A 25,771-nucleotide genomic window follows, 5' to 3' on the forward strand; every position below is an offset into this window, starting at 1 on the left:
AGTGCATGGGGGTAAAGTATCTTCGCCAGTGGGCTTCACGGTAAATGCGGGGCTGGCTTAGCGCCCCCCACTAGCTCTCATTGGCGGTGGCCTGGGCAGGTTCCGAGCGCTCTTCCAACGAATACCAGACAATCTGGACTCGTTGTACGCTCTCGAGCAACAGAGGACCGTAGAACACAGGAACGAGATCTTAGGATAAATCCGAGTCCGGCTACGCAGAACAGTTCGGACTGGAACGACATCATTACTTTTAGAGGACGAAACAAAAAGCCATTGAGTTACACATCACATTATCAAGGGACAGACGATTTGTTTTGAACAGTTGAATTCTCATCTTGGTATCATAGCTGCCATGCAATATGGCACATTAACTTCATACTAGCATCCCTTTCGGGATCTCCGCAACACCATCTATGCCTTCTCATCAATAGAATGGTGGACACCGACAGTGCGGTCTCCGTGCACACTGCTCCTCCTCAAGGTCTCATCCTTGTCGTAGTCCTGGTCAAGCTGGTTCATCTCGTCCTCAGTCTCGTTGAGGTGGTGGAACAGGATCCAGATGAGGCAACCAGCGATGAACGATGCGACGGCAAGACCAGCAAACATCCACTGGATCTTGGGGTCAACGACAAGCGGGTTGAGAGCCTCGGAGATGGCAGATCCGAAAGCGTTGGTGAGGAGGTACATGGACTGGACGAAGGACTTCATGCTGGGCGGGGCCTTGGTGTACGCATACTCGAGTCCAGTGACGGAGGCAAAGATCTCAGAGAGACCAATGAGAATGTAGGCACCGGTTTGGGCGGCAACGTGGATGTTGTTACCCTGGTGAACGCCATCGACAAGATCAGCGTCGCAGGCTAGGGGGGTCATGTAGCAAGGACCAGAGTGGTAGATGTAGTATTGGATGACGCAAGCGTAGATCATGGCGAAGGATGCAATCCAGAAACCGGCGACAATACGGTTGATAGGAGGGAAGGCGATCTTGTGCTTGCGGAGTGTGGGCATAAGCCACTGGTCGACAATGGGCAGGAAAACGATAATAGCGATGGGATCGAAGTTCTGCATCAGATCGTTGGGAATGCCGTGAAGACGCATCTGACCGGCCTGGGTAACGAAGTTGTTGGAGAAGTTGCCGTAGACGACCCAGTAGATGGGGTAGAAGCAGAAGACCTGGCAAGCAATAAGAGCACGCTTAACCTCATCGACAAAGTGGTCGTCCCAGTTGAGGACCTTGGTCTTGCCGAGGCCGGCCTGGTAAGATGGCTTAGCAGCATCCATGTTACGGTTCTTGATCATCATCCAGATAATGCGGAAAGCGTCGGTAATGATGGATCCCTGAGGAGGTCGGACAACGTAGACCTTGCGGCCGAGGACGAGGACGAGCAGTCCAACGAAGAAGACGCAGAGGCAGAGCAAGTAGGCACTCCAGAAGTCGCGGTCACGTTCCAGGTAGGGAGTAGCGAGCAGAGACAGAGATCCGGCGTTGATGCACCAGTAGAAGATCATGTAAATCCTCTGGATGGTGATAGCAGGGTCAATGATAACCTTCTCGCCAGTCTTGTCATCGGTTCCAATGACCATTTGTCTCCTCTTGTATTGATCGGCGATCAAAGGCGCAACGTTGGACTTGATACCTCCAGTTCCGAGACCGATGATGATAATGGCAACAATGTAACCAGCGAGACCGGCGCCGTGATCCAGAGCGGTAGGAATGGATGTGCAGGTGAGGACGATAAGACCGAGGATGTAGACGCAGCAGAAGATGACGATGGTGTTGTACTTTCCAAGGTACTGATCGGCGATGATGGCACCAAGAATGGGAGTAACATAGCACCAGAACTGGAAGAAGGTGGTGAGACCAGTGGCGCCCTGGTGACCCATACCGAGCGCACCGCGACCTTCCTCACCGCTGCGAGGACGCGAGATGTAGTTTTGGAAGATACCGGAAGCACCATAGTAGGTGAAACGTTCGCAGAGCTCGACAATGGCGACCAAGAAAGCGCTCTTGGGGAGAGGCTCTCCAACCTTGCGGAGTGTCTTCAACTCCTCGGCGGTGGGCCTGATGCCACCAATGCCATCCTCTTCTTGGACATAGGAAGCAGCATCGGAGTGAGAGCCAGCAGTGAGCGCAGCGTCCTTCTCGGTGGAAACATGCGCGCCGGCAACGTTGGAGTCGTTGATGGTGGCACCGTAGAGGTGAGGGTGCTTGTCAGCGACCTCTTGGCCGTGCTGGAGTGCCTCAGCGCTGTCAAACATGTCAGTAACCCGTATTAATCCCAGTGGACCCGAGTACCAAAGGGCCGACGGGGAAGCAGAACATACGCAGTAGTCTCGTGGGCGGTAGCCATGGTTTCAGATCTCAATTGCGACCAAAGATTCGGTCAATAGAGAGGCAGCCCAGAGTGAGTGTGACCAGAGGGTGAGAGGGAAATCCGGTAACACCTGGAGTCATACCAGAAGAACGAAGACACCTCCATATTTAACCCACCCCCTCGTTGAGCACACGCGGTACCCACATGGCATTCACCTACCCAATGGCTCCGACGTTGGCCTCTGTCGCTCAAGGGCAGTGGGACCAAGCACGCACAAGCACTCTCGCCATGCCCGATGTAACGTCTTGATAGCCCTGGTTCTAACCAGATAAGCATAGTTGTCCGGCACAAAGCCTGTCGAAGCCTTCCCTTGGCAGCTTAGTCGCGCCACTGCCCGCTCGGCGTGCAGACAACCGATTCGCCCCCAACCCGGAACACCTGCAAGCACCTGCCAAACACGGCGATGGCACGCGGTGATCTTACGTTGGTGTTTGTGACAGAGTAGTTGGTTACCACACCTCAATGTCGTGCCGGGCTGCCGGGCCCTCGCCTGGAAATACAGTCGTTGTGGTTCGCCAGTCCGCCAGTTCGCTTCGATGTAAGGCACACCCCGGCATGATCAATACTCGTATAAAAAACCGCAAACGCAAATCTAGCTGCAGTCATGCTAACCACTGTGCCGCCACAGAGATAGGAAGGCATCGGCAATCCTGCAACCAACACTTTCCATTACACAGCACCGACCGACCCATAATCTTTCCAATCTCAAGCCTTCCAGACACTCATCTGTTTGCAGAAAATTTGCATGGCCGGCCCACTCCGATTTGCGGAAAGTAGTAATGGTTCTGCCATTCTCTCCGGTTTCAGGGACCAGGTCCGCCGAATCTAACGACCTCGGTTTCTTCTCTAAACGGTCCCAGGTACACACTAGCTCGGGCAACGCCGAGAGAGATAAGCTTCTGACCCGCCGTGGAGCTGTTCTCTCGCGCATGGTCATCTCGCCTAGACACGCTCGATTGGGGATTCCTGCCTCGACATGGCCAATGGGTCTGGGAGGATCTCCGCATCGCGCGCTTATTAGGTGCTTAGTGGGGAATTTAAGCGGTGGTTGGGTCTTGGATGTTGGTGTGGGATCAATGTCTGATAGCGGTGACCGAGAATCAGGCGAGTAACGGGCGTAAGACGATGATGATCTGGCAGCGTGATAACTGGACAGTCGCCATTGCCGTGTGTCTCGTTACTGTGAAAGCACTGTGACGTGAAAGTGAAAGCATCGCATTGGAGGATGTTTCCTGAGATTCAATCATGTCCATTCCGTCATCACACGCAATTTCCGTTACAAGCACGGCTGGGCTGCAGCGCCCAGACACGGAAGGCGCGGTCAAGCTTTGTTACCGACACACATCAATCTGTCAGCGGCGCAGTGGCGCGCCTGAACCTCGGGACGCCTACATGGCCCTTGGCTAAGCGCGCAATCCCCGCGTTAATCCCGGGCTTTCCCTTGCCTATGCGATTCTTGCTGCTTTCCGTGTGCCTGTCGTTGAGGCTTCCAGAAGGTCACATCTGCAGCAAGCATGGCGGTACGCCGGTACCCACGGCTCAACCCACAGATCTGGAAGCTGCTTATCCTTGTGCCCACATAAGCTCCATAGTATTAGCTTGGTATATGCTTGGAGTGCTTCGTGTCACAGGGCGCGAGTGGAGATGTTGCCCACTTGGGTATACTACCCACAGCATCAGCACGGAGCAACTGAGACACGCGACCTGCCAGCTACTAATTTAGTTGGGTGGTTGGTGTAAACGGTGAGATAAGGATACGAGTACGCAAAGTCACGTTTTGTGATATCTTTTAATTATGTTTACCTCATCTACTCGTCGAATACACAACGATGCAATCAAGCTTCATCCGGCTCTCTACACGCACCCCGCGATCGACGACAACCTATCGCCTTAGCTTTTCGTACAAATATCCTCCCAAACAATAAAGAAAGTTGACACATGATGCGTCGGGTACTGTGAATAACAGAAGGAAACAGTCGACGCTTATGATGATGGACCGTTGGGACCGGTAGTGTTGGGGTCACAACATTGCTTTCCTCCACCACAGCTGTCGGGGCACTCTAGAAGACAGGCGTCAGGGCCGCCCTTGACGCTGGGGTTCTTGCTCTTGCGACCACCATCTTCCGCGCCGCTTTCGTCTGAGCCATGTGCCGAGTGGTCGTGGCTAGCGTCGAGGCAGAACTCGGGCTGGATGGTCGAAGAGTGAATACCGTACTGGTGGAGGCATTCGCGGATTTGGCGCGCGAGATCCATGTAGCGTGCTGAGCCCTGACCCTTGAAGTCAAAGTCGACCTGGACGTGGAGGGATGCGATGAGCTTAGTGTCTGATAGTTGCCAGACGTGGAGGTGATGGCAGGAGACGATGCCTGTGAGGTCAGTAATGTCGTCGGTGATGTCGTCGATGGACAGGTTTTCCGGGACGGCTTGAAGAAGGATACGAGATGCAGCCTTGCACAGGGGTAGAGCAGACAGGAGGATGATGACGGTGATGAGCAGAGATACCGCGGGGTCGGCATACATCCTCCAGGAGTAGTCGGTAAGCCAGATGAACAGGGCAGTGGCAATGACACCAATGTTGCCCAGGGCATCACCCAAGACATGTAGGAAAACACCTCGCATGTTCAGATCAGCGTGAGAGTGACCATGTCCACCTCCCGATGCCTCCTTCTTGGGCTGGTTGTGCTTGTGGCCCTTGTGGTTGTCCTTCTGGCTAGTCTTGCCGTTTCCGTGAGCATGGTCGTGAGAGTGATCGTGCGAGCCGTGGCTCTTAGGCTTAGATAGAAGCGAAGTCTGCTCAGTAGGCTCCTCGTCCTCTACAACATCGTTGTCCTCGTCATCTGCCTCATCATCGTGCGCGCGGGAAGACTCGATGATGCTGTTCCTGAAGGAAGAGGGGTGTACGTAGATCTCGTCGATGGTTGCGTAGTTGCGTGAGTGCGATCGGCTGTGGCGCTTGTTCTTCTTTGCGGTGGCTTTGGAGGGGCTTTGGGTGAGGTTCGACGGGAAGCCGACGCGGTTCTGGGGCAGCACATCGGCTATATTGCCGCGCTCGTCCGCAACGGCATGGTCATGCGCATTGATGCCGTGAGAGTGTCCCTCCTCAGCGTGCGAGTGTGCGTCGTTTCCGTGTGAATGACCGCCGTGGGAATGGCCGCCGTGACCGTGGTCGTGGAAGAGGAAGAGGCCGACAATGTTGGACAGGAGGCCGCAAGAACCGACGATGAGGATGATAACCGGGTGGGAAACGTCCTGAGGCTCGACGAAGCGCTGGATGGCCTCGAGGAAGATGGAGAGACACAGCGCAACGAGGAAGACGCCGTTGATGAGGGCACCCAGGGTTTCCGCGCGTTGCCACTACTCCACGTTAGCATAGCCATTGCATGCCAGACGCGAGGCTTCTTACTCCGTATGTGTATGTCTTCGAGTTGGTCTTTTGGCTAGCGACCTTGACGGCCCATAATCCAACGAGGAGCGATATGACATCGTTCAACTGCGAGTCGTGTCAGCATCATCACTTGCGGCGAGGCCGGATATACGCACCATGTGGAACGAGTCGGCGACCAGCGCCAAAGAGTGCACCGTGTAGCCCGCGATGAGCTCGACAAAGAAGAAAGCCGTGTCGATAGCCAGCAGGATCATGATGCGCGTCGATTTGGAGAGCCCCATGGTGGCGGTATCGGAGCGCCGTGGACGCTGTATCGGACTGGAGTGATGGCGGCGCAAAGGGTGCGATCGGGGCTTCGTCGCCTATTATACAACTGCAGAGGTTTGTTGTGTTGGCAAGGACGCAGAAAAGGGTTTGGATCCACGGTTCACAATGCGCGCTGAATTCAGAAACAAAGTCGCACTAGACATTGCGTCAAGGCTCATCCAGGCCGGTCCGCGTCCCCCGCCACCATCTGCCCTCAGCACCCTAAGCACTCCGCCCAAAATGGCTCTGTGAGGCAGCGTAACGGCCCTATCTGCCCAATGTAACTTTAATCGCCTCAAACATCATCATCTCTCCAAATTCTTGGGGACATTTGGCGGTCCTGTTTGCTGCTCGCTGACTGCCCCTAACACTTCCAACGTATACCGAAGCCCAAGACCAAATGCGTCCATTTCAATAGCCAACTTACCCACAAAGACGGCAGACCTTTCCAACGCTTTGCCCCGCATAGTTACTACGGTTTGCCGCTGTGCCTTCCGCCGACTTCAGTGCCGCAGCTTGAACAGTGAGCATGGCTAGTCGAAAGGGTCTTACATGGACCCACAGCAAACGATGACTATCCGCTATTCGAGACATGTTTGAAGCGTAACGACGCTCGTACAACTCCTACATGACTAGTTCTCGACCTCTGCTCGTGGCTGGTGCGCTGACTAACCACATGCTGTGGCATGTGAACAGGCACTACTCATCCTCCAAAATACGTCTTCTCTACGTCCACGCCAACGAGTACTGCAAACGTGCCCAACAGCAACAACCCCATCAACGCCATAACGAGTCCTACTTCCCACCCTCCCGCCATCGCCTTGCCTCTCACAAGCGCTCGCTGTAGTCTCCAAAACCTCATCGCTCCAACCAAAACTACTACAATCGCCATGCAGATGAAGGTCGCTGCAAGTGGTTTGCCAACCTTGTAGAAGCCAAAGTGCGAGTTGGGCGTAGACGAGTGTTGCAAGTGGAACAGTTGGGCAGTCACGATACCCGTCATAACAAGAATGAGGGAGGTACGAAGGTAGCCCAGGAAGGTGCGTTCGAGTGCTGAGGCGTAGTCAGCGGTTAGATGTCTGAAGGGGCAAAGGGAAGGAGACATACCTAGATGATCTCTGTGCGCCCCTTCGTCGATGCTAAGACTGACATGTCTGGTCCAGAACCTAATGACTGGGTCATACCACCGCTCTGTCCTTTCCGCTTCCTCTCCATCGCTTCGATCCTCATACACATCGATCTGTGCACTCACACCATCCACATCGGAAGTACTGCGTCTCAGGTCGTCCCTAGACCCATGAGACGAGCTGCGCAGTGATGTGTCGCGTGATCGTAGGCTAGCGAAACTGGGCGTCGCATGCGCTTCATTTGCTTCAGTAATCCTTTCGCGATGTACGGGAACTAATTCCTTTGCAAAGCGCTGTCGTTCGTAGCGCACTGCGTCCTCGGAATCAGGGTGTGGCGCAGCATGAGCGTGATAATGCAGAGCAGCCGAAGGCAGGTCAAGTGGTGATAGTGCGCGAGAAGAGGTAGGGTCGCTCATCAGTTGCTTCTGAAGTTGTGGATCGGTCGTGAAAGTGAGAGCGTGTTATTAGACATGGTGATACTTCCTTGGTTCGTAAGTGACGGTATCGGCTGGTCGGTCGGCTGATCGGCGTATTACCCTAGGAAGCTCATTCATAGCCGCATGTTTTACACCAACATTTCGAACTTTCAATGATAATAGATATTAATATTACGTTCACGTGTTTCTTCGTGACTACCTCCTTCCCTTCCTATCAACAGCTTCCTCATGCAAGCGCCAACCCACCGACAACCACTACAGCAGCAACGTACACCTGCTCCATGACCCCATGTGTCGCTCTTGCCGCAGCACCGCTCGACGTGCTCGCAGGGGCAGCTTCCGTATTAGATGCTGAGCTTGAAGGAGAAGCAGTAGGCGTAGGAGTTCTGGCAGATCCAGTCTCCTCAACATCATCCGGCGCATCAAAGAGCTCATTCCCGTCAGTCGCCATGGTCCATCCCAGCGCGGTACCATCACCGCTAACAGCCTTTCCACGTACAAAGCCCTCCAACTCGACATCCTGAAGACTGATTGTCGTTTCGAAGCCCGTCCTCCTTGCCACAGTGACATTGGTCCAGGTACGTGAATCGCTAGCATTGGCTGTGCATACTACCCAGCTCTCAACCTCGGTGGCACCGTTCCAAGAAAAGAACGCCAGGTTGCCGTCTTGGTCCCAGTGCACATCCGGCTTGGTTGATGGCCTACCCTCCCATTGCTGGCGGTACGCTCGGTATGCGTTTACGACGTTGCTCTTGCCGAATTGCACATCGAGCAAGACATTGCCTTCGTGATCCAGCTCGGTGAAGTAGGGCTGGCTACCGAATCCAAGCATAAAGTTTGTGGTTTCGTTGGATGGATCGATGGCTTGTAAGCTGCCTTCGAATGTACCAAAGGTCTTGCCTAGATTGATGAACTCGGTGATAAGCTTGACAGTTTTCTCGTCCTGGTTGACGTCGAGCAAAAGGCCTCGCGAGTAGCCGATCGTTTCGGTGGGCCCGTTGTCGAAGAGCGTCATGCGCGTTTGGTCTTCGTCCACCCAGCGAGCATCGTGCTGGAACGCGAAGGTAACTGCTGGGTCAACATCGAAGTCCGACTGACGGCCTTGAAGACGCCAGATGATGCTTCCATCTTGTCCAGATATCTTGTAGATGCAGTCCATGACACGCGCTGAGACTAGGTAGTCGCCGTTCTTATCCTTTTCAACTGAGTTGATGTGGAAGTAATCCCACGGCGCTTCTTCGGACTGGCCAACGTCGGATGGTAAAGAGTTGTACGACTCGTTGATTCCAACATGCGTACTAGCGTTCCACTCAAAGACAATATCCCCAGTCTCGATGTTGATTTCCTGGAACGTGTTCTCGAACAGCCAACCGTTCTCAACACCCCCAGACGCTGTCAGATCCCATGGAATACCATGATAGATCAAGACAATTGCAGTATCATCAGCGGTAATGAGGAACTCGTGGATATCGCCCATTTCGTCTCCGAAGCGGCTGACTTGGAAGTGTGCAATCTCGTCATAGCTCTGGTTGAGGATATGGTACGAGCCGCGTCCGTAGCCATTCAGTAGCTCGCCCGACCAGAGTGTGAGTACAGGCTCGCCCTTGTATGTTTGCGTCTTGAAATCGAACGGTTCGCTGTAATTCCCGGTCCACACGAGCGAGCCCATGCGGTCGTCCGAGAACTCTGGTTACACAGATTAGCACATGGATGCCGCGTGATACGATAGGGCTGACCCAATGCAGGGTTCATGTCACAACCCTCAACCAGCTTCCTGGGAAATAGAACGACGTACCAAATATCGCTGGCCAATTCTGCCCACTCGTAGGCAGACCGTTGATTCCTAGAAACACATGACCACTCATCAATGCGGTGCCGTTGCGATTGATCTGCATCTGCGGTGGCTTCACATCCTCATTAGATCTGTAAGTCTGGTACGGCGTGCCACTTGGATCTTCAGCTCCATAGCTATCGAAGTCATAGCTGACAGAGTCCTGCGCGGTAACGAGAGGCAGTAGTAGAGGCGAGAGCTGCAACAGTGCAAGGCTAGCCTGAGTAACGACTGGATGAACTCCGCGCATCGTGACGGCACACACTTAACGACTGACTGGAGCAGAACGAGACGAAAGCGACAGCAGGCAGCGACAGGATATAGTAGTAAAGGATTCAGAGCATAAAGAAAGAGGATAAGCAGGCTGAGAACAAAAGGCACCTGCACAAAAAAGGCGGCCAGCCGTCATGTACCCCGGCCAGGGTGCGGCTGTTGGCTTCCCAGCTCATCTCCTCAATCCGGTCTGTCGATTGCTTACACTTGGCCCGGATAAGCTGAGCAAGCCACGCGCATTGGGCCTAACACGTCTTTCTTAGGCGCAGGTCATGGGGTACGTGATCCTCTTCGATGCAGCTTGTAGCTTTTGGCTGGACAGCTGCAGGGTGTGGGGCCGCGGCATGTTAAGGGCCCAGAGTATAGCAGCCTACAAACCATCTATTACACTCATGATTATGCTGCCCGTTCACCGGTTCTGGCTCTGCGGCTGGGTACTTGCAGACGCTGTTCGTAGGCTGACGACGGCTTTGTTGTGACGCAAAGTAAACAGCAGGCTGAAGTCAGGCGTGCTAACGGCACGCGTTGATGATACGGACGACTGTGCCGTGTGCGCCACAAAATGAAATGCGGCTGCCGCGTCGAGCGGGGCTTGAAGGATGATTCGTACACCACCGCCACAGTCTTTCACCCTCGCTTATCGCTTGCCAGGTTTTACGGAAAATTACTGATGGTTAGCGCGGCATCATTTCTCCACTTACATAAAGCAGGTTCTTGGTGGGTCGGTGGGTGCATCGTGATGCCAAGTCAGGATGAATTCGTCGGCTCATGTTACCGTCTTGACCTCTTGGGCTGTTGTGCAAATCGACTCTACTTACTCATAAACTTTGATGCCATGTTTAAGACACTCCCAAGACCTCCAGAGCCGCCGCTGCTACCACCACCACTGCCTCCGCCCATCTGCGACTTCAAGTAGAACTTGAGAGCCAGCTGTGCAGCCTGCGCAATGGCATCCTGCTTAGTAGCACTCGGGTCCTACGCGTGTCAGTAACGATACCAGGTATGTTGAACTTGTGACTTACGGTCTTGCCCTCGCTCTGCTGCTTGTCGAAAAGCTGGGCCGCCTGTCCCATGGCCATACCGATGAACTTGTTCTGTCCGCCCTTGGCATCCTCGTTGCTGCTGTTGTTGAACATCTTCATGGCTTGCATAGCAGCAGCAGCTCCGACGTTGTTTGAGCTGGCTTGCTCGTTACCGCCGTGGCCACCGCTACCATAGAACTTCTCGTGCTGCTTGACAGCATCATCTTCGTCAACATCCTCATCCTTGAGCTTGTCCTTCTTGCCGGACAGCATGCCGAGGACATTGCTGAAGAGGTCGTTGTCGCCACTGTTTCCAGACTCGCTCGATGCGTGCTGGGCTGCACCAGAAAAATCATCTGAGCTGCCGCCGTAGCCGCCGCCACTGCCGTAGGATGTGCCAGACGATTGTTGACCTTCATGGTGACCGGATCCGCCGTAGCCTCCCGAGTTACCTCCTCCATAGCTGCCACCTGATGGGCGGTCATTGTAGCTGTCACCTCCGGATGGGCGGTCGTTGTAATTGCTGCCTCCGGATGGACGATCGTTGTAGCTGCTGCCTCCAGACGGACGGTCATTGTAGTTGTCGCTGCCGCCTGAGTAGCCACCGCTTGGACGTGACTCCTGGCGGCTTTCGTCTCCATATCCTCCGCCACCAGAGTAACCTCCACTGGGGCGGTCACCGCCATATCCTCCTCCACCCTCTTGTCGTCGTCCACCGTGGTCTTCGCGTCTGTCATCACCTAGCGCAGGACCCCCGTAGCCGCCTTCCTGTGGTCTTCCATGTTCTTCTCTGCGCTCACCACCCCCACCGTAGCCACCTGAGGAGCCATAGCCACCTCCACCCCCACCCCTCCTCTCTTCGTCGCCAAGAGCAGGTCCTCCGAAGCCTCCCTCCTGGGGACGGCCGTATTCTTCGCGGCGATCACCGCCACCGCCGTATCCGCCCTGTTCGTTTCCGCGGCGGTCGTCTCCCCGGCCACCGTAGCCAGACTCCTGGCCGTACTCGCGGCGATCGTCGTTGTAGGACATTTTGTAGGGTCGAGAGTCTTTATACGTGTTAGCAATTGATGCGCTAAGCTGCACTACTCTGGAAGTGTCGATGTAACTATGAAGCGTAGCGTCGATGCTTGCTAGCCTGACGAACGTTCAGAACGCTTCACCAGAAGCTTGCTCCGATGCTTAGGAGCAGCGAAGCTTCTTTAGACCGAGGCGAGCATCCAAGCTCGCAGCCGATCAATGCCTATGAGAGTGAAAAACTTACAACGTGTGGTGAGTAGAAGAGTGAATAGGTTGAGTGTTGACAAAGTGTGTATGCGTAGATGTGTGTTTAAGGGGATGTAGGCTTCAAGTGACAGACTGGCAGCTATAGCTCTGGGCCCCTCCCAGCATGAGAGTGCCCCGCTAGTGACGTACACCACGCGGCAAGCTTCCCTGTCATGATTCGCGCTAGTGTTACAGTAACATCTGCGCTGTCTGGGCTCGCATGTTATGTCACGTCACGCGATTCATCGATTGGCGGTCAGGGTCTTTAGGGTACAATTGGTTTGCACTTCTACAAACATACTATAGTAGCCTCGGCGCAAAAACTGCACTACGGGAGCCAAGCGACGATTTGCAGCTATGAGCGGCCATACCGAATCTACCGACCCTCATGGCATTACACCGACCTTTAGTAGTCATCGCTTCTCCTGTTTGAGCTACCATATCCCGAGCTCTCGCGGTCGTTGGAGCCATAGCTGTCCTCGTTCTTGCGTCCAGAGCTTCCGTACGAGTCATTGTCGTCACGGCCCGAAGAGCCTCCATACCCAGATGAAGTGTTGCCGGAACCATAGGAAGTTTCTTCAGAAGCTCCAAAGCCACCGGAAGACTTGTTGCTAGAGCCGTAGCTGTCGCTGTCCGTCTTGCGGTTAGACGAGCCGTACGAGTCATCATCGTCCTTGCGGTTCGATGAGCCGTAGCTCGACTGGTTCTTGCTTCCATATGAGTCGTTGTCATCGGTACGGTCCGAAGAACCGTAGCTGGACTGTTTGTTACTGCCGTATGAGGAATCGTTGTTGTCGTTGTCGTTGCGGTCCGAAGAACCGTAGCTGGACTTCTTGTTGCTGCCGTACGAGTCTTCATCGTTGTCGTTACGGTTCGATGAGCCATAGCTGGATGATTTGTTCTCGGAACCGTAAGTGTCGTCACTGTCCTTACGGTCGGAGGAGCCATAGCTAGACTGCTTGTTGCTACCATAGGAGTCCTCGTCGTTGTCGTTGCGGTTCGAGGAGCCGTATCCGGAGGACTTGTTGCCAGACCCATAAGAGTCGTCGTTGCGGTCCGAAGAGCCGTAGCTGGACTTCTTCTCGGACCCGTAGGTATCGTCGTCATCATTCTTACGGTTTGAGGACCCGTACGAAGTGCTGTCGTTGTCATTCGACCCGTAGCTAGACTTCTTGTTGTCGTAGGACGAGTCCTGGTCGTTTCCATACCCGGAAGACTTGGAGCCGTACTCGTTGTCCTCACGGTTGCTGCTACCGTAGCCTGAGGTACGATCCTCGCGGTCGTTGTCGTTGTAAGACATGTTGATAGAGATGTGTTTGAGTGAGAGACTCTGAAGGGTTGGAATATGTGGTAGAGAAGTTACTTGCTGTTTGCTGAACACTAACTATCGTGGCAGGCCTCTTCCTCTTTATATGCGTCCTCTCGAGGGCAACCTACCCCTCTATCACCCCGCAATGCCGAAAGCAGGTTTGGTGTTGTTCATCCCGCCTATGCTGTATTACTATCGCTGTGACCCCTGTGAAGCTGAGCCGTACATTCGGACCGCTCTAGATCTCGGCAAAGTCCGGATGTGCCTTGGTTCAGCGGCAGCTCATCACCAAAACTGTCATGGTGAGTGATTGAGTCTTCATCGTGGCACCGCAAAGCCACCGCACAGAAATGGTCCTGGAAGGATGAGAGAGTTTGATGTGGCCTGTTACAGCATAGAACGACCTCACCAACTCCCGTAGTATTACCGTGGATGCACCGAAGCTGAAATTGCGGGATTAATGCGGTGGCTGATCGTGGTTACACTTTGTTCGGACACGTCTGGAGAGTTGGAGGGGTAGCCATCGAGTGGGCGTGGGCGAATAGAGCAAGTGCGATCGGACACGGGATGACCGAGGGGTGGGACATCGAGCACGCAAGCGACATGGGTTGCGAACTGGACCCCTACACAGCACAGCCACCTCAGCCACGTTTCCAGCCACGGTCTGACCAAGAATCGTTCAATGTGCCTGCTGGAGAAATACATTACGTCGACCGATTCGCCGCGACAGCGATTACATGATACAGTTTACTGTCATCCGTCTTCGTTTGTGCGACGAACGCGTCCGTTTGGACTTGCAAGCGTACGTGGCACCAGCGAAGGCTTTTGCTTCACCCCAACGGTCGATACGTCCGCCGATGTAACTCCCCACTCACATGTTCATTTCGCTCTTTGAATGAGGCAATGACACTCAGCATGATAAGACCTTGACAGCTGTGAAGACACCGAAGAGAACGAATAGGTTCTACATCGATATAGCATTGAAGCATGCTACAGGATGACTTCGTGCTTTGGTCTCTCAATCCCCTTCACAATGGCCTTCCCTGTCTTCGAGTGGATATTTAGGGAGGGTAACCCCGTAGTCAGCTACAGCGTGCTCCAATTTCTCCAACATAGATTCTCTCTTGAGCGCTTTAGCGAAAGACAGTACTGTCCAGCCTGCGTTCGTAACGACCGACAGATCAACATGCCACTTCAATAAGAGATCAAGTACGTCTTCGTGATCGTGCTCGATTGCCTCGAAGATCGGCGTCCAATTACTCCAATTCCGCGGGTTGACGTCGCATCCGCACTCTTTGAGTCGATTCACTATGTCTAGGTCTCCGCCACGACAAGCTCGATAGAACGGGGTGGCGCCTGATGCAGAAGGTCTGTGTGGATCAGCACCATGGTTTAGTAAAAGATCCACTACCCCTTTCGCACACCATTCGGCTGCGAAATGCAACGGAGTCAACGCTTTGAACTGTCCCTGTTCGTGAGTTGGCTCGTCTACCTTTGCACCATGATCTAATAGATATCTGACCAGCATGTGATCGTATTCCTTTGCTGCAACTGTAAGGCAGGTGAGGCCATTTTCGAAATGGTAGTCCATGTTCGGTAGCCGTTGGCACAGCTCCCTTGCGGTAACGTACAACTCGGCCCAGATGCACATACATGTTGGCGAATAGCCAAGGAATTCGGCATTGGGCAGGATCTTCGCAATCAGGCTCTGCCATCTCTTATAGCAAGGTGGTCCTTCCTCAGCATCCAGAAATCTGCTGAGAGCAAGGCGGGACGGGTCAAATGGATATAAGCGATATACTGAAGCGCCCGCATGATTGTACCAGTTGAGTGCCGCGTACCTGCGAAATGCATAATCTTGATGATGATCCAGATCTATGCCGTACTCTAGTGGCACATTAAAGGTATCCATGGTGAGGTATTGAAGGCATATATCGGCCATCCATGCTTCTGCCTCGCTATCAGACACATAGAATTGACTAGCCGGACTTTGCTGGATAGTAGTGGAGGTAAGATATTCCTCTAGGGTAAAATGGCATAGTTTTATCAAACTGCGCTGATCTTCGGAACTTTCAATCCGTATGAGTGTGGAGATAGGTTCCAAAGCGTCGTAAGGATCTGTGACCACGGCATCATGATCCAAGTCGCGCTCATCGGGTTGCATGGCCAAAATCTCCGCTAGCTCGGGAGCAGTCAATGGTGTCGCAGCAGCAATAAGACACCGGAACAACTTTTGTACCTCTTCAATCCTTGTTGGGTACCGCGTCGCGATATTGCACAAAAGTGCTTCGTACGTGTGTCCAAGCCCATGCGGTAAATTTTGCACGATGATTTTGATCTCTTTATCTGACTTCGCCGTACAAATGTAGTCAATCTTCAGACGCGCCTGTAGCATCCTGCATTGTATTAGTAATCTATCATGACGGGTAGATGAATAGCTGTGAAGCTAGGTGGAGGACCAGAGGACGCAAGACGTAGGAGACTTACGTGCCCGCACGGAGGACGACCTGTTGTCGTATTGAGGTCAAAATGTCTTTGTTCCTGACTTTGAGCACACCTTTTGCGACGCGCGCTTGAAGTTCTTCCGCAACGTAATGCTGGATGTCGGGACGCATGTTCTCTGCAAGAATGACATGTGTCGTGGCAAGGTTGGGATATCGTCCCTGAATAAGGGCATCGAATCGGCTCGTCAATAGAATCCTGATGCGGCACCCTGCGCCCTTCTGGGACTCGTGAATTCTCGCAAGACTTCGGGCTATGCTATCCCCCTCAGTGGACTCATCGAGCGCGTCCAGAAGGATGAAAACATCCTTTAGATGTGCCAAAGATGAGCAGATCAGTGACAAGTAATCGTCGCTTTGAAAGGGGCGACTACCTTCCCTAGACTTCTCGTTGTACAGTGATCTGCCTTCCTCGAGACATAAAGGTGAAGCTTCCATTATTTGCCTCGCAACAGTCGAAGCGAAGTTGTCGTGCGTCATTTTCGCGTGATCGCGATGATCGCAGAAGAAGTACACAATCGTAGTGGTATCCGTGCACAGCTGTTGAACATGGCGAATAATAGAAGCGCAGAGAAGCGTTTTGCCTGCTCCAGGAAGACCAGTTATCCATATGGTGCCATCATCTGAGTCTTTCCAATCTTGAAACTCTTTGAATTGCAAGAGCCATTCTCCGGTCCCAGGAATATGGCGACTCAAAGCGCTTGCAAGACTTGCGTGCGCACCATCGGATGGCGTTGGACAGACCCACGTCATTACCTTCTGTGCTTCCTCACGGCTCATCTGCGCACGGATCTGCTCAGACACATTTTTCACCTCGTCTGAGATTAGGCCTTGTCCCGTTTCGATGCGCCGAATCGCGGATCTGTGGACCGTTCAGGCCAGACACTCATAGGGAGGCATGCATACTCACGCAGAGTTGGCCTCGATAGCATTCGCAAGTAATCCGCGCATGTGATGAAGTCTCTGCAGGGCATCTTTGGTCTCCTTCTCTTTGAACGGCCACATCAATTTCCTCCCGAAATTCTTCGCATCTCGACCATTGACCTGCTCGCATTTTGCCAGCGCCCGCTCGATCGACTTGAGCGTGGACTGACATTCTTGAAAGACACCAACCCGTTCAAGAGCCTGCAGTGCATCGTCGGCAGTCGCTTTGGGCGACGTATCTGCGATTTGCTGAATTTGCGCAAGAAGACTGTTGACGGCCGCGGTTTCCGTCAGGAGACTCCGGATCTCGCTGGGCGCTCGCGCGACCTTCGATAGGAAGTTGTAGCCGCCAGCGAGTAGGGCACCGCTCAGTTGGACAAGCTGAGCGACTGATGCAACTGTACCAACAACCTCAGCCATGGCAAGTGGCTAGCAATGAATGCATATGGTCGATGGCTGTGAGTGCGCGCAGTGTAGGAGTCTAGGATGGTAGGCGCGTCAGAGCTGAAGTTCAGCGCGAAGGTGGGGAGGACCCCAGCCACTTCACCTGGGCACTCACGGTCAGCAGCCAACACTTGCGATTACATGAAATCAAAACAACAAGACACTAAATTTGTACTACAGATCCAGGAATGTCATCAAACATCTCTCCGCGACCCTGGAATAGGCCGCACCTCCCCCTCTGTCTCATTCCTCCTGTCATACGCCTCCGCCAACCCCTTCAACTCTCCCAGATCCTCAATGAGTATAGTGACGTTCTGTTTTGCCATCAGCAGAAGAGCATCGAGTTCCTTCTTCTTAAGAGAGCCCTGCGTTACTTTTCCAGTCGGCAGAGGCGGGGCGACATAGCCTTCTGGCTTACGGAATTCTAAAAGCCCATCGTCTTGAACACTGGGAGTCGGGGTGCGCGAGAAGATGCATGCCAAAGGACTACGGTACATTTCGCGCCGTCTCTGGATATCGAGGAGTGTGCGCCAAACCTCCCATTCGCGCTCCCAACATCCAGTCAAAACTTTGGTGCTGAAATCTGCTATGCGCTTTAGCTCGGTGATCTCATCTTGTAAACTGCTGTTTTCTCGATCGAGTTCTCTGATCTGGAGGTGGTTCTCTTCGAGCTGCGTGCTGAGCTGTGGAATGAGATCTTCTTCTAGACCCCAGACGCGATCTTGGAGACCGTAGACAGCAGCATGTAACCTTTGGACAAGACGCACTACTATTGGAATATCTGACGCGGCATTACTGGGTGGCACAAGTGCAGGGAATGGTGGCAAATGCGGAGGTGCTGAGTCTTGGACGACGTCGTAGTGGAGGGCGAGCTCGGACGGTGTTAGTAGCGAACAGAGGAGGTTGAAGACGTGTTCTGGCACGTTGTCCGGAAGCGCAGGTGGATAGTGGAGGGCAGGATTACTGGAGTCCCCGCCAGAGCTTGATGGGGGATAGTAGCCTGGATGTACACCGTTCGTTAGTAGAGCTGGGCTCTCGTCGTTGCCTCCTCGTAATGGCCAGTTATCGGGCGTGGGAGAGCGATAGAGAGTGCGGCTTGAACTTGAATCGCTGTGATGTCCAGAACTAACACCATTTGTCAGCGGCTGCTCCTGCTCTTCACTCCCCCTAATATCCTCTAGTGACTGCGATGGAGGCGTCTGCTCAGTATGAAGTCGATCATGAAACGCACTTCCAGCAATAGGGTAGCTGAAGTTGGGAACAAGACCAGCGCTTGTCATCGTGATAGGCTGAGTATCTTCGTTCCTAGAATCAACAGTGGTAGAGTCGTGAGGCACTCTTTCTCGGATCCTTGTCCTTGTGGTCGGATCGACAACATCGTTTCGAATGATACTGTTAAGCGCCGTAAGCCATGTTAATAGTTCAGACTGCTCGGTCCGGCCTGAGAAATGATCTGGCAGTTCTGTCGAAGGTTCCGCTCGAGCTTGCATATTCACAGGATCTGCTGAAACTAGCGGTAGAGGTGTAACCGTCTGCAATGCGGAATCAACAGTAGTCCGAGGCGGCGCTGTTGGATACAGCCGGGCAGCGGTACTTGTCGTTGTCGGCAGGCTGTTTGATGCGCTCGACTCATTTACAGTAGCCTGTACACCAGGATCGCCGGACTGATGATTACCTGAGGGGAAGTCCATGAAGCCATCCCACTCACTCGTGCCTGGCGTGATCGGCACCCTTGGGGGAGTTTGTTGTTTTGGGGGAGAAAGTCGCGGCTCTGGAACCTGTGCTCGCCGAACAGTAGGAGTTCTGCCGTTTCGCTCCTCCCATCGCCTAAGATTCTCCGTATTTTGTGCAGAAGTCAGATACTCACTCGGTACAGGCCTTGGATGCTGTGTTTGCCCAGCCGCAGCAGACTTGTTGTTCTTCTCTTCCCACCTCCTCAGGTTTTCTCTATTCTGTGATGCCGTCAAGTACTCACTTGGTACTGGTCTTGGAGGCAGCTTCTGCTCTGCTTGTGTTTTCGGACGCCGGATTGGAGTCCTATGCACCTCCTGCCGGAGCTGTCCACCTGGTGGACCAGCGTATATCGGTTCTACGTCCGAAGCCAGCATTATGCTGTTAAAGAAGAGCTGCTCTCGCGGGTATATATGACCTCGGTACGGACCCCTATCGATGATCACCGGAAGTTCGTCAGGCGAGTCACTACTTCTGGGCCCAATACGTCCGTCATCGAGGTCATTTTCGATTTTGTCGAGAGCCCTTTGCCTCTCCTTCTCGCGTTGTGTCTCTAGCTGCCTCGGTGTAGGGGACGGCTCATGGATCGTATAATAATGGGTAGGGCGCCGAAATGGGTGTTTGAGTCGCTGAAAGGATGGCATCGTCGTGGTTCTGATACTGGGAGTTTGGTGGCGGAGATACTGGACGGTCTGAGAGGGACAGGAGATCAGAACATGAGTGTTCGGTGGTGAGGATACATGCTGGGCTGTTTGATAGTTCCATGTGCTCGGTTGTGACAAAGGGGCGTTTGTGAACGCGCTGGCTGAACACTCGCTTCAATGCAATCGCAGAGCGGTGCGTGGCCATGGTCATATCTGGACACGTTGATCCTCGGCAAAGGTGATATCGATGGTTTGGAAGGGACAACACAGACAGAGCACAGTCCATGCGGTAAGGTTGGAATGGAGTAGAGGGGTACCGTGATGTGTTGGAGCCTGAAGGTATTATTGCCGACGGCGTTATAAATATACACTACTTGCATTGTAATCTCTTGCAGCGAGATGCTTACTGTGAAGCCATGATCGTTCTTCCGGGTATGCAACAACCGTAAATGCGCCATGAAAAAAGAAGAAACCGCTCCATGGCTATGCAATCGCGAGAATGCAGATGAAACGCCCCCATGCCGTGTGATCGTAAACCGTAACGCCGAAGAACTTCAAAACCTCTTCTTCGCTTTAGCAGCCATAGCCATCAACTTCTTCTTACGTTCTTCTTTCTCACGCTTCAACCGATTTTCCTCAGCTAGTGCCTCCGCGTCTTCCTTCTTAGCGACCTTGAGGGCTATCTGTTCTTCTTCTTCTACGTCCCAGATACCTCCCTCCATATCAGAAGAAGCGTCGGAGGCATAGTCTTCTTCTTCGTCCTCCATCTCACTGAGCTCGTCCCAGTCTGCGTACCCGTCATAGCGTCCCTTGCCCGGGTTCGGTTTGGCCTTGACGGCTGGTGTGCCGTTTCGACTAGACGTTGCAGGTGCGCTTGCTGGACGGGCGGTTCCCTTGTAGCCAACTTCAACAGGCTTCTTGGCAGGCCGTGCTGTGCCTTGATAACCAACGTCGACAGCCTTCTTCTTGTCTTTTGATGGATCGGCTTTCGGGTCTGTTGTTCTTGAGGGTAGTCCAGCGACAGGCTTCTTGCCCTTTGCGCCGGCACTTGCTTCTGCCTTGAGTGCCAAGCGTTCTTTTCGTGTAAGGATCTTTGTTGGTTCATGCTTGATTGGTGGGGCGATAGGCTTCGTTGAGTCCTTCTCTTTCGCTTTCTGAAGCATAGCGAGATATCCTTTCTTGGGTGCGGCAGACGAGGCGGGTGTTGAGGTGGTGGCGGCGGGCGCAGGCTTGGGTGCAGGAGCTGCAGCCTTCGGTTTCGCAGCGGGTGCGTTTGACGACTGTAGAGGTTTCCGCACGGTGGGATTCGCCGGCTTTGAGGATGCTGGTGCAGCAGTGCCACGATACGGGACGGCGGTGGTAGATGCGGACGGAGCCGGTTTCGACGTGGCAGGCGATGAGGTGGCGCGCACGGCACCATTTGCCTGCGCTGATCCCCCGACAGCCTCTTTCCTCTGTATCTTGACCTGTGAGCTCTCGACTGGACCTGAGGCCTTGCGCTTCAGCTGGGGGGTTTGCGAGGCGCTATTTGCCCCTGGGATCGGTCGCGGCGCTGGCCTAGGGGCTCCGGCGGGCGGGCCTTGCTTCGAAACGGTCGCCTGCGTCTTCGCGCCCGTACGGTCGATTATAGACATGATGTCTTTGAGAGACTAGATGATGCAGTCAGCATACGACTGCTGGCGGGGATGGAGTCGCCGGACTCACACTCATGATGGGCAACTGATAAGCGTTTGACTCAGACTACCGGTCGTCAAATCGATTGGAGGACAAGTTGTACATGCTTTCCGGGTGAGATTCGCCGGTGTCGATAGTCGGCGCTGACTGATCACGCGCGCGGAGAGGAGGATGGGCGCACGGGACCGGTCGTGGATTGAAGAGGGGAGCGGCCAGAGAATGAGCGGTCGGCGGCGGCGCAGACAAGTCGCTTTTATACATGGCTTTGCGCCTAGCCCGACGGCACGTGACAAGGCGGGCGTTTTGCGCTAGTCGCATTGCGGCATAGCCCAGGTAGCGAGATCCCACCCGAAGTCAATATTCGCGGACCTCGAACTTTTCTTTTCTACGACAACCTACAGAAGAACTTGTAGCTTCAGTCTCCGGCCCCGACGGTACGCATCACTTTGGAATCGCATCCAGCAGCGCAATACTGACAAGCGCAGGTTAAATCGATTGAACTCCTGTTCCAGACAAACCACCCCAACAATCACGATGAAGCACCTCGCGGCATACCTCCTCCTCGGTCTCGGTGGAAACACCTCCCCCTCCGCCGCTGATGTCAAGGTAAGAGGGAATCCTTCAGTACAACTCGCTATACCACGTTCTAACAACGCAATAGGCCGTCCTTGAGTCTGTCGGTATCGAGGCTGACTCCGACCGTCTCGACAAGCTGATCTCCGAGCTCGAGGGCAAGGACATCAACGAGCTCATCGCCTCCGGTTCCGAGAAGCTTGCTTCCGTTCCCTCTGGTGGTGCCGGTGGCGCCGCCGCTTCCGGTGGTGCTGCTGCCGCTGGCGGTGCCGCTGAGGCTGAGGCCGCCCCCGAGGCCGCCAAGGAGGAGGAGAAGGAGGAGTCTGACGACGACATGGGTTTCGGACTCTTCGACTAAGCGCGTCGCCAAACCACCTCTCTTCACGAAGTATGATCCAGCAAATCTCTCGATCATTACGAGAATCATGCGCAACGAGTTCGATTTGGGGAGTGTCGAGCGAGCACTACAAGGGATATGGAGAAGGACACTGCGGCATTACTAGACTAATTGCCTGCTGAGATACCCGGAATGAAGCCATGCACCCTCAAACATTCAGCAAGTGTACTAGTGTTGTGTGATACCTGACCAATTTCGCTTGGTGACTGTGATGGTTTAGTATGGACACCTTTGACTAGAGATGCGTTGTCTCCAATTAGACCAGGTTCCAGTCTGAGCCTAAGGCGCATACTCGCCCGCCTGCGACATGTCATGTCAAATCTTGCGACGGGCGAACCGACAGTGAGATGTATGGGAACACCACAGCTACCATGAACGAGCATAACAGAATAATGGAATGTGGAAAAGCATTGAAGCGACATCTCAGATCGTCATCTAGACTTAGAGAAGGATGGTCGCGTGTGAACTCACTGCGTCATAAGGTATTTGAAGTTGTTAAACGCATCCTATGTAAAGCGAGGTTGATATGAAGATTCTGTTGCAAGATCCCCATGATGCAGTTTCTAATTACAACCATGAAGCGACAACTCATCATCGAGAATTTGTTCACATCAGTATAGACGTTCTCGTGTTGGTGAATACTGTTGCATGATCGCAGCTGCCCGTCTGGACTGGCGCTAAAAGGTCTCGCTTAGCGCACGGGGCAGCTACACCTCCAGGGCTCTAATTTCAATATCGCCCATCGAGAACTGACGACCGACAACTACCCTCGCGACCCAACGAAGTTCTCCCATCACTTCGACAACCGCAAACATGGCTGACGCTGACTACGATCCCGAGGCCGCAGCTGGTACGCCCTTGCCCTCCGCACCAGACCTTCCCACACTCCCGCACCGCTCTCCCTGGATACGTAGACGCACAACGTGATGGACATGGCTAACGAACACAACAGCCCTTAAGGCCAAGAGGGCGTTCCGCAAGTTCTCTTACCGCGGCGTTGACCTCGACCAGTACGTCTTCCGATCCCCGCGACTCCTCGAACGCGCTGGAAATATACACAAGTGTGGCGGTATTCTGATCGATACACAGGCTCCTCGACCTTGGCTCTGAGGAACTCCGCGACCTCGTCCACGCCCGTGCCCGCCGCAGGTTCAACCGTGGTCTTAAGCGCAAGCCCATGGGTCTCATCAAGAAGCTCAGGAAGTCCAAGCGTACGCACCACCATCCGCTCAGCCGATGGGTCATTGCTAACACAAAACAGAGGAGGCCAAGCCCAACGAGAAGCCCGACCTCGTCAAGACCCACCTCCGTGACATGATTGTCGTCCCCGAGATGATCGGCTCCGTCATCGGTGTCTACTCCGGAAAGGAGTTCAACCAGGTCGAAATCAAGCCCGAGATGGTCGGCCACTACCTCGCCGAGTTCTCCATTTCATACAGGCCCGTCAAGCACGGAAGGCCGGGTATTGGTGCCACTCACTCCTCCCGTTTCATTCCTCTCAAGTAAACGAACTGGGTTTTGGTTGCATGGGTTCTTTCGTGGGGCGGATATGTACTTGATGACCTACAATGAATAAGGTGTTAGGTGCATTTACTCTCGATGGCTACGACGTACACAACGGTCACAGCGGGCATGAAGATATGGTGTAGATAGCACCACCATGACATTCGAGATACCTCCAAGACTGCTTCTTCATTACGTGACATGCACATGTGATGGTGACGATGCATTCTGCTAATCAAACGTGGCGTTATGCTGCACTTCATGTTTCAATGTTTACATTGGACCAAGACATTGTAAGCCAACGAAGACGATGAATAATAGTAATCAAATTGGGTATTGTTACAATAAGAGAGTCGACAAGGATGCAATGCTGCTACCTCCCTAGGCGCATCTCGACCTTTGCAAAGTTGTACAGGGCTCGCAGGAAGACCTGGTAGTTTACACCCTTGTTGTCTGGTAGGTGGCTGCATTGTATGTCAGTAGGGAGTCAGTGGTTCAACGTATGGCAACTTACAAGATCTCGGTCAACCTCAGCTGCCACGGTGGGTATCCTTTGAGTTGCACCGTAGGACTGAACAAAATCAAAAGATCTGGTTCACTCGAAACGTGGTCGTTCAACTGCGCATCAATCAGGTCCGTGTTGATCTGCTCTTGTCGTACGTCTCCCTTCTGGGCCATCTCGGCTAGTGTGCGCGTCAGGTCGACAATGGTGTCGCGGCCGTCGTGTTCGGAGAGGAGGAGGACGGTAAGATGCTGGCGTTCTTCCCCTTTGAGGTCATCGTCTGCACTCTGAGGAGGCGTGTTAGGAGGAGAGTAGGAGGATAGGTGCGGCGCACGGAGGGAGAGCGTAGGCTTGCGATGGGGTCCGAAATAGGCTTCTAGGGTTGACCAGATGGAGGCGTGGGTCTGGGGGAGGTAGTTCTTAAGTACACCTATTCGTTCTTGTCAGCATAGCTCTACGGCCAGAATGGGAAAGACTTACCCGTCCGCTCGTAGACACTCAGAAAGGGTATGCCGGCACTCGCGGCCCAAGCTGCTATCTCGCAGACATCGTTTACAAGTCCCTCCAATCCGGCTGTACCCTGACTTCCGTCGTCCTCTTGGTATTCAACTATCACACTGAGGTGCTTGGGCAGCTTCTCTAGGTCCTTGACATCGTGGGCGATGAACTCTGGGGTGCGGTGATGGTACTTGAGCAGCGAGACGACCTTGCCCCTGACAAGTCGGTAGGCGCGACGGAAGCGGAAGAAGATGCTGAATAAGAGAGCGACGATGTGGTAGATTGCGAGGTGGAGGAAGGTCTTGATGGGGCCTGCGAGTGGCTTGCGGTTCTGTTGGGCTGCGCGTTGGCGGCGGTCGCGCAGGGCCTTCTTCTTCTGCGCCTGCGTCTCGCTGTCGGAAGGCTCGGAGGGGAGAAAGGGCTTCAGAAGTTCTTCGCGTTGCTGGACGGAGAGTTGCTTGCTTCGTCTAAAAGCGGCCTCTTGCGTGGGAGTCAGGCCTGTGGTAGCCATTACGGGCGGTGTGGAGGGTGTTGAACAACACAATGAACGGGACAGGCGACGTCTATGGGAACAGGGTCAAGCAGTTGGAGTATGACAGAAAGGAGAGGAACAATGCGCGCGTTAGCTGGCCATGTCTGGCAGACGTAAGATGATGAAATATCCCGGTGAGGCTGGTGCATACGAAGTACGTGTGGCGCCGTGCCTGCCGAGCACAGCCAAGTATAGACGCGCATTCCGCCTGCTCCGCCATGCGCTGAGGCGTCATTACGTGGACGCTGTCGCAAGTACTGTGAGGCTGTAGACAAGGAATGCATTGTTTTGCATCTTTGTATACGGCCTACCCAGGCTGGACTGGTGGCATCATAGTGCATGGGGTCACCCGTTGTTCGTTCGGCTGGAGCTGCTGCGAGTGCGGATCTGGTACCGAGGCGTGGGGTGTCCACGGGTGCGACAAGCCACAGTCGCGACTCGGACATGTTACACGCTACATCACCACATGCAAATACACTGCAACAAGGAAGACTCACGCCCAGTGCTATGCGAGAGTGAAGAA

General features: G+C 53.8%; 10 protein-coding genes across 10 annotated transcripts; 2 read left to right on the top strand and 8 right to left on the bottom strand.

Moving 5' to 3' along the window:
• Positions 1 to 411: 411 nt before the first annotated feature.
• On the bottom strand, positions 412 to 2,348 carry J4E85_010132 (uncharacterized protein; the record flags this gene model as incomplete). Its single annotated transcript, XM_051474346.1, has 2 exons — positions 412 to 2,245; positions 2,323 to 2,348. 2 exons carry the CDS (start codon positions 2,346 to 2,348, stop codon positions 412 to 414), a joined length of 1,860 nt encoding a protein of 619 aa, XP_051321839.1.
• A 2,007-nt stretch (positions 2,349 to 4,355) lies between these two features.
• Positions 4,356 to 6,038, bottom strand: J4E85_010133 (uncharacterized protein; the record flags this gene model as incomplete). The annotated part of the gene is made up of 3 exons (XM_051474347.1): positions 4,356 to 5,726; positions 5,776 to 5,862; positions 5,913 to 6,038. 3 exons carry the CDS (start codon positions 6,036 to 6,038, stop codon positions 4,356 to 4,358), a joined length of 1,584 nt encoding a protein of 527 aa, XP_051321840.1.
• Positions 6,039 to 7,853: 1,815 nt separating this feature from the next.
• J4E85_010134 (uncharacterized protein) lies at positions 7,854 to 9,708 on the bottom strand (the record flags this gene model as incomplete). The annotated part of the gene is made up of 2 exons (XM_051474348.1): positions 7,854 to 9,313; positions 9,423 to 9,708. 2 exons carry the CDS (start codon positions 9,706 to 9,708, stop codon positions 7,854 to 7,856), a joined length of 1,746 nt encoding a protein of 581 aa, XP_051321841.1.
• An 833-nt stretch (positions 9,709 to 10,541) lies between these two features.
• J4E85_010135 (uncharacterized protein) lies at positions 10,542 to 11,782 on the bottom strand (the record flags this gene model as incomplete). The annotated part of the gene is made up of 2 exons (XM_051474349.1): positions 10,542 to 10,706; positions 10,754 to 11,782. 2 exons carry the CDS (start codon positions 11,780 to 11,782, stop codon positions 10,542 to 10,544), a joined length of 1,194 nt encoding a protein of 397 aa, XP_051321842.1.
• Positions 11,783 to 12,422: 640 nt separating this feature from the next.
• J4E85_010136 (uncharacterized protein) lies at positions 12,423 to 13,316 on the bottom strand (the record flags this gene model as incomplete). The annotated part of the gene is made up of 1 exon (XM_051474350.1): positions 12,423 to 13,316. One exon carries the CDS (start codon positions 13,314 to 13,316, stop codon positions 12,423 to 12,425), a length of 894 nt encoding a protein of 297 aa, XP_051321843.1.
• A 2,252-nt stretch (positions 13,317 to 15,568) lies between these two features.
• On the bottom strand, positions 15,569 to 18,474 carry J4E85_010137 (uncharacterized protein; the record flags this gene model as incomplete). The annotated part of the gene is made up of 4 exons (XM_051474351.1): positions 15,569 to 15,611; positions 15,813 to 16,688; positions 16,737 to 17,179; positions 17,425 to 18,474. 4 exons carry the CDS (start codon positions 18,472 to 18,474, stop codon positions 15,569 to 15,571), a joined length of 2,412 nt encoding a protein of 803 aa, XP_051321844.1.
• Positions 18,475 to 20,123: 1,649 nt separating this feature from the next.
• J4E85_010138 (uncharacterized protein) lies at positions 20,124 to 21,279 on the bottom strand (the record flags this gene model as incomplete). The annotated part of the gene is made up of 2 exons (XM_051474352.1): positions 20,124 to 21,218; positions 21,274 to 21,279. 2 exons carry the CDS (start codon positions 21,277 to 21,279, stop codon positions 20,124 to 20,126), a joined length of 1,101 nt encoding a protein of 366 aa, XP_051321845.1.
• A 498-nt stretch (positions 21,280 to 21,777) lies between these two features.
• ALTA5 (60S acidic ribosomal protein P2) lies at positions 21,778 to 22,174 on the top strand (the record flags this gene model as incomplete). Its single annotated transcript, XM_051474353.1, has 2 exons — positions 21,778 to 21,849; positions 21,905 to 22,174. 2 exons carry the CDS (start codon positions 21,778 to 21,780, stop codon positions 22,172 to 22,174), a joined length of 342 nt encoding a protein of 113 aa, XP_051321846.1.
• Positions 22,175 to 23,026: 852 nt separating this feature from the next.
• Positions 23,027 to 23,719, top strand: RPS15 (ribosomal protein S15; the record flags this gene model as incomplete). Its single annotated transcript, XM_051474354.1, has 4 exons — positions 23,027 to 23,063; positions 23,166 to 23,223; positions 23,303 to 23,424; positions 23,475 to 23,719. The coding sequence occupies 4 exons, from the start codon at positions 23,027 to 23,029 to the stop codon at positions 23,717 to 23,719; spliced, it is 462 nt and encodes a 153-aa protein (XP_051321847.1).
• Positions 23,720 to 24,089: 370 nt separating this feature from the next.
• J4E85_010141 (uncharacterized protein) lies at positions 24,090 to 25,227 on the bottom strand (the record flags this gene model as incomplete). Its single annotated transcript, XM_051474355.1, has 3 exons — positions 24,090 to 24,180; positions 24,231 to 24,648; positions 24,699 to 25,227. 3 exons carry the CDS (start codon positions 25,225 to 25,227, stop codon positions 24,090 to 24,092), a joined length of 1,038 nt encoding a protein of 345 aa, XP_051321848.1.
• Between the last annotated feature and the right edge of the window lie 544 nt (positions 25,228 to 25,771).

The sequence above is a fragment of the Alternaria conjuncta genome (assembly GCF_024043145.1).
Source record: "Alternaria conjuncta strain BMP 0040 chromosome Unknown scaffold_21, whole genome shotgun sequence".
Lineage (NCBI taxonomy): Eukaryota > Fungi > Ascomycota > Dothideomycetes > Pleosporales > Pleosporaceae > Alternaria > Alternaria conjuncta.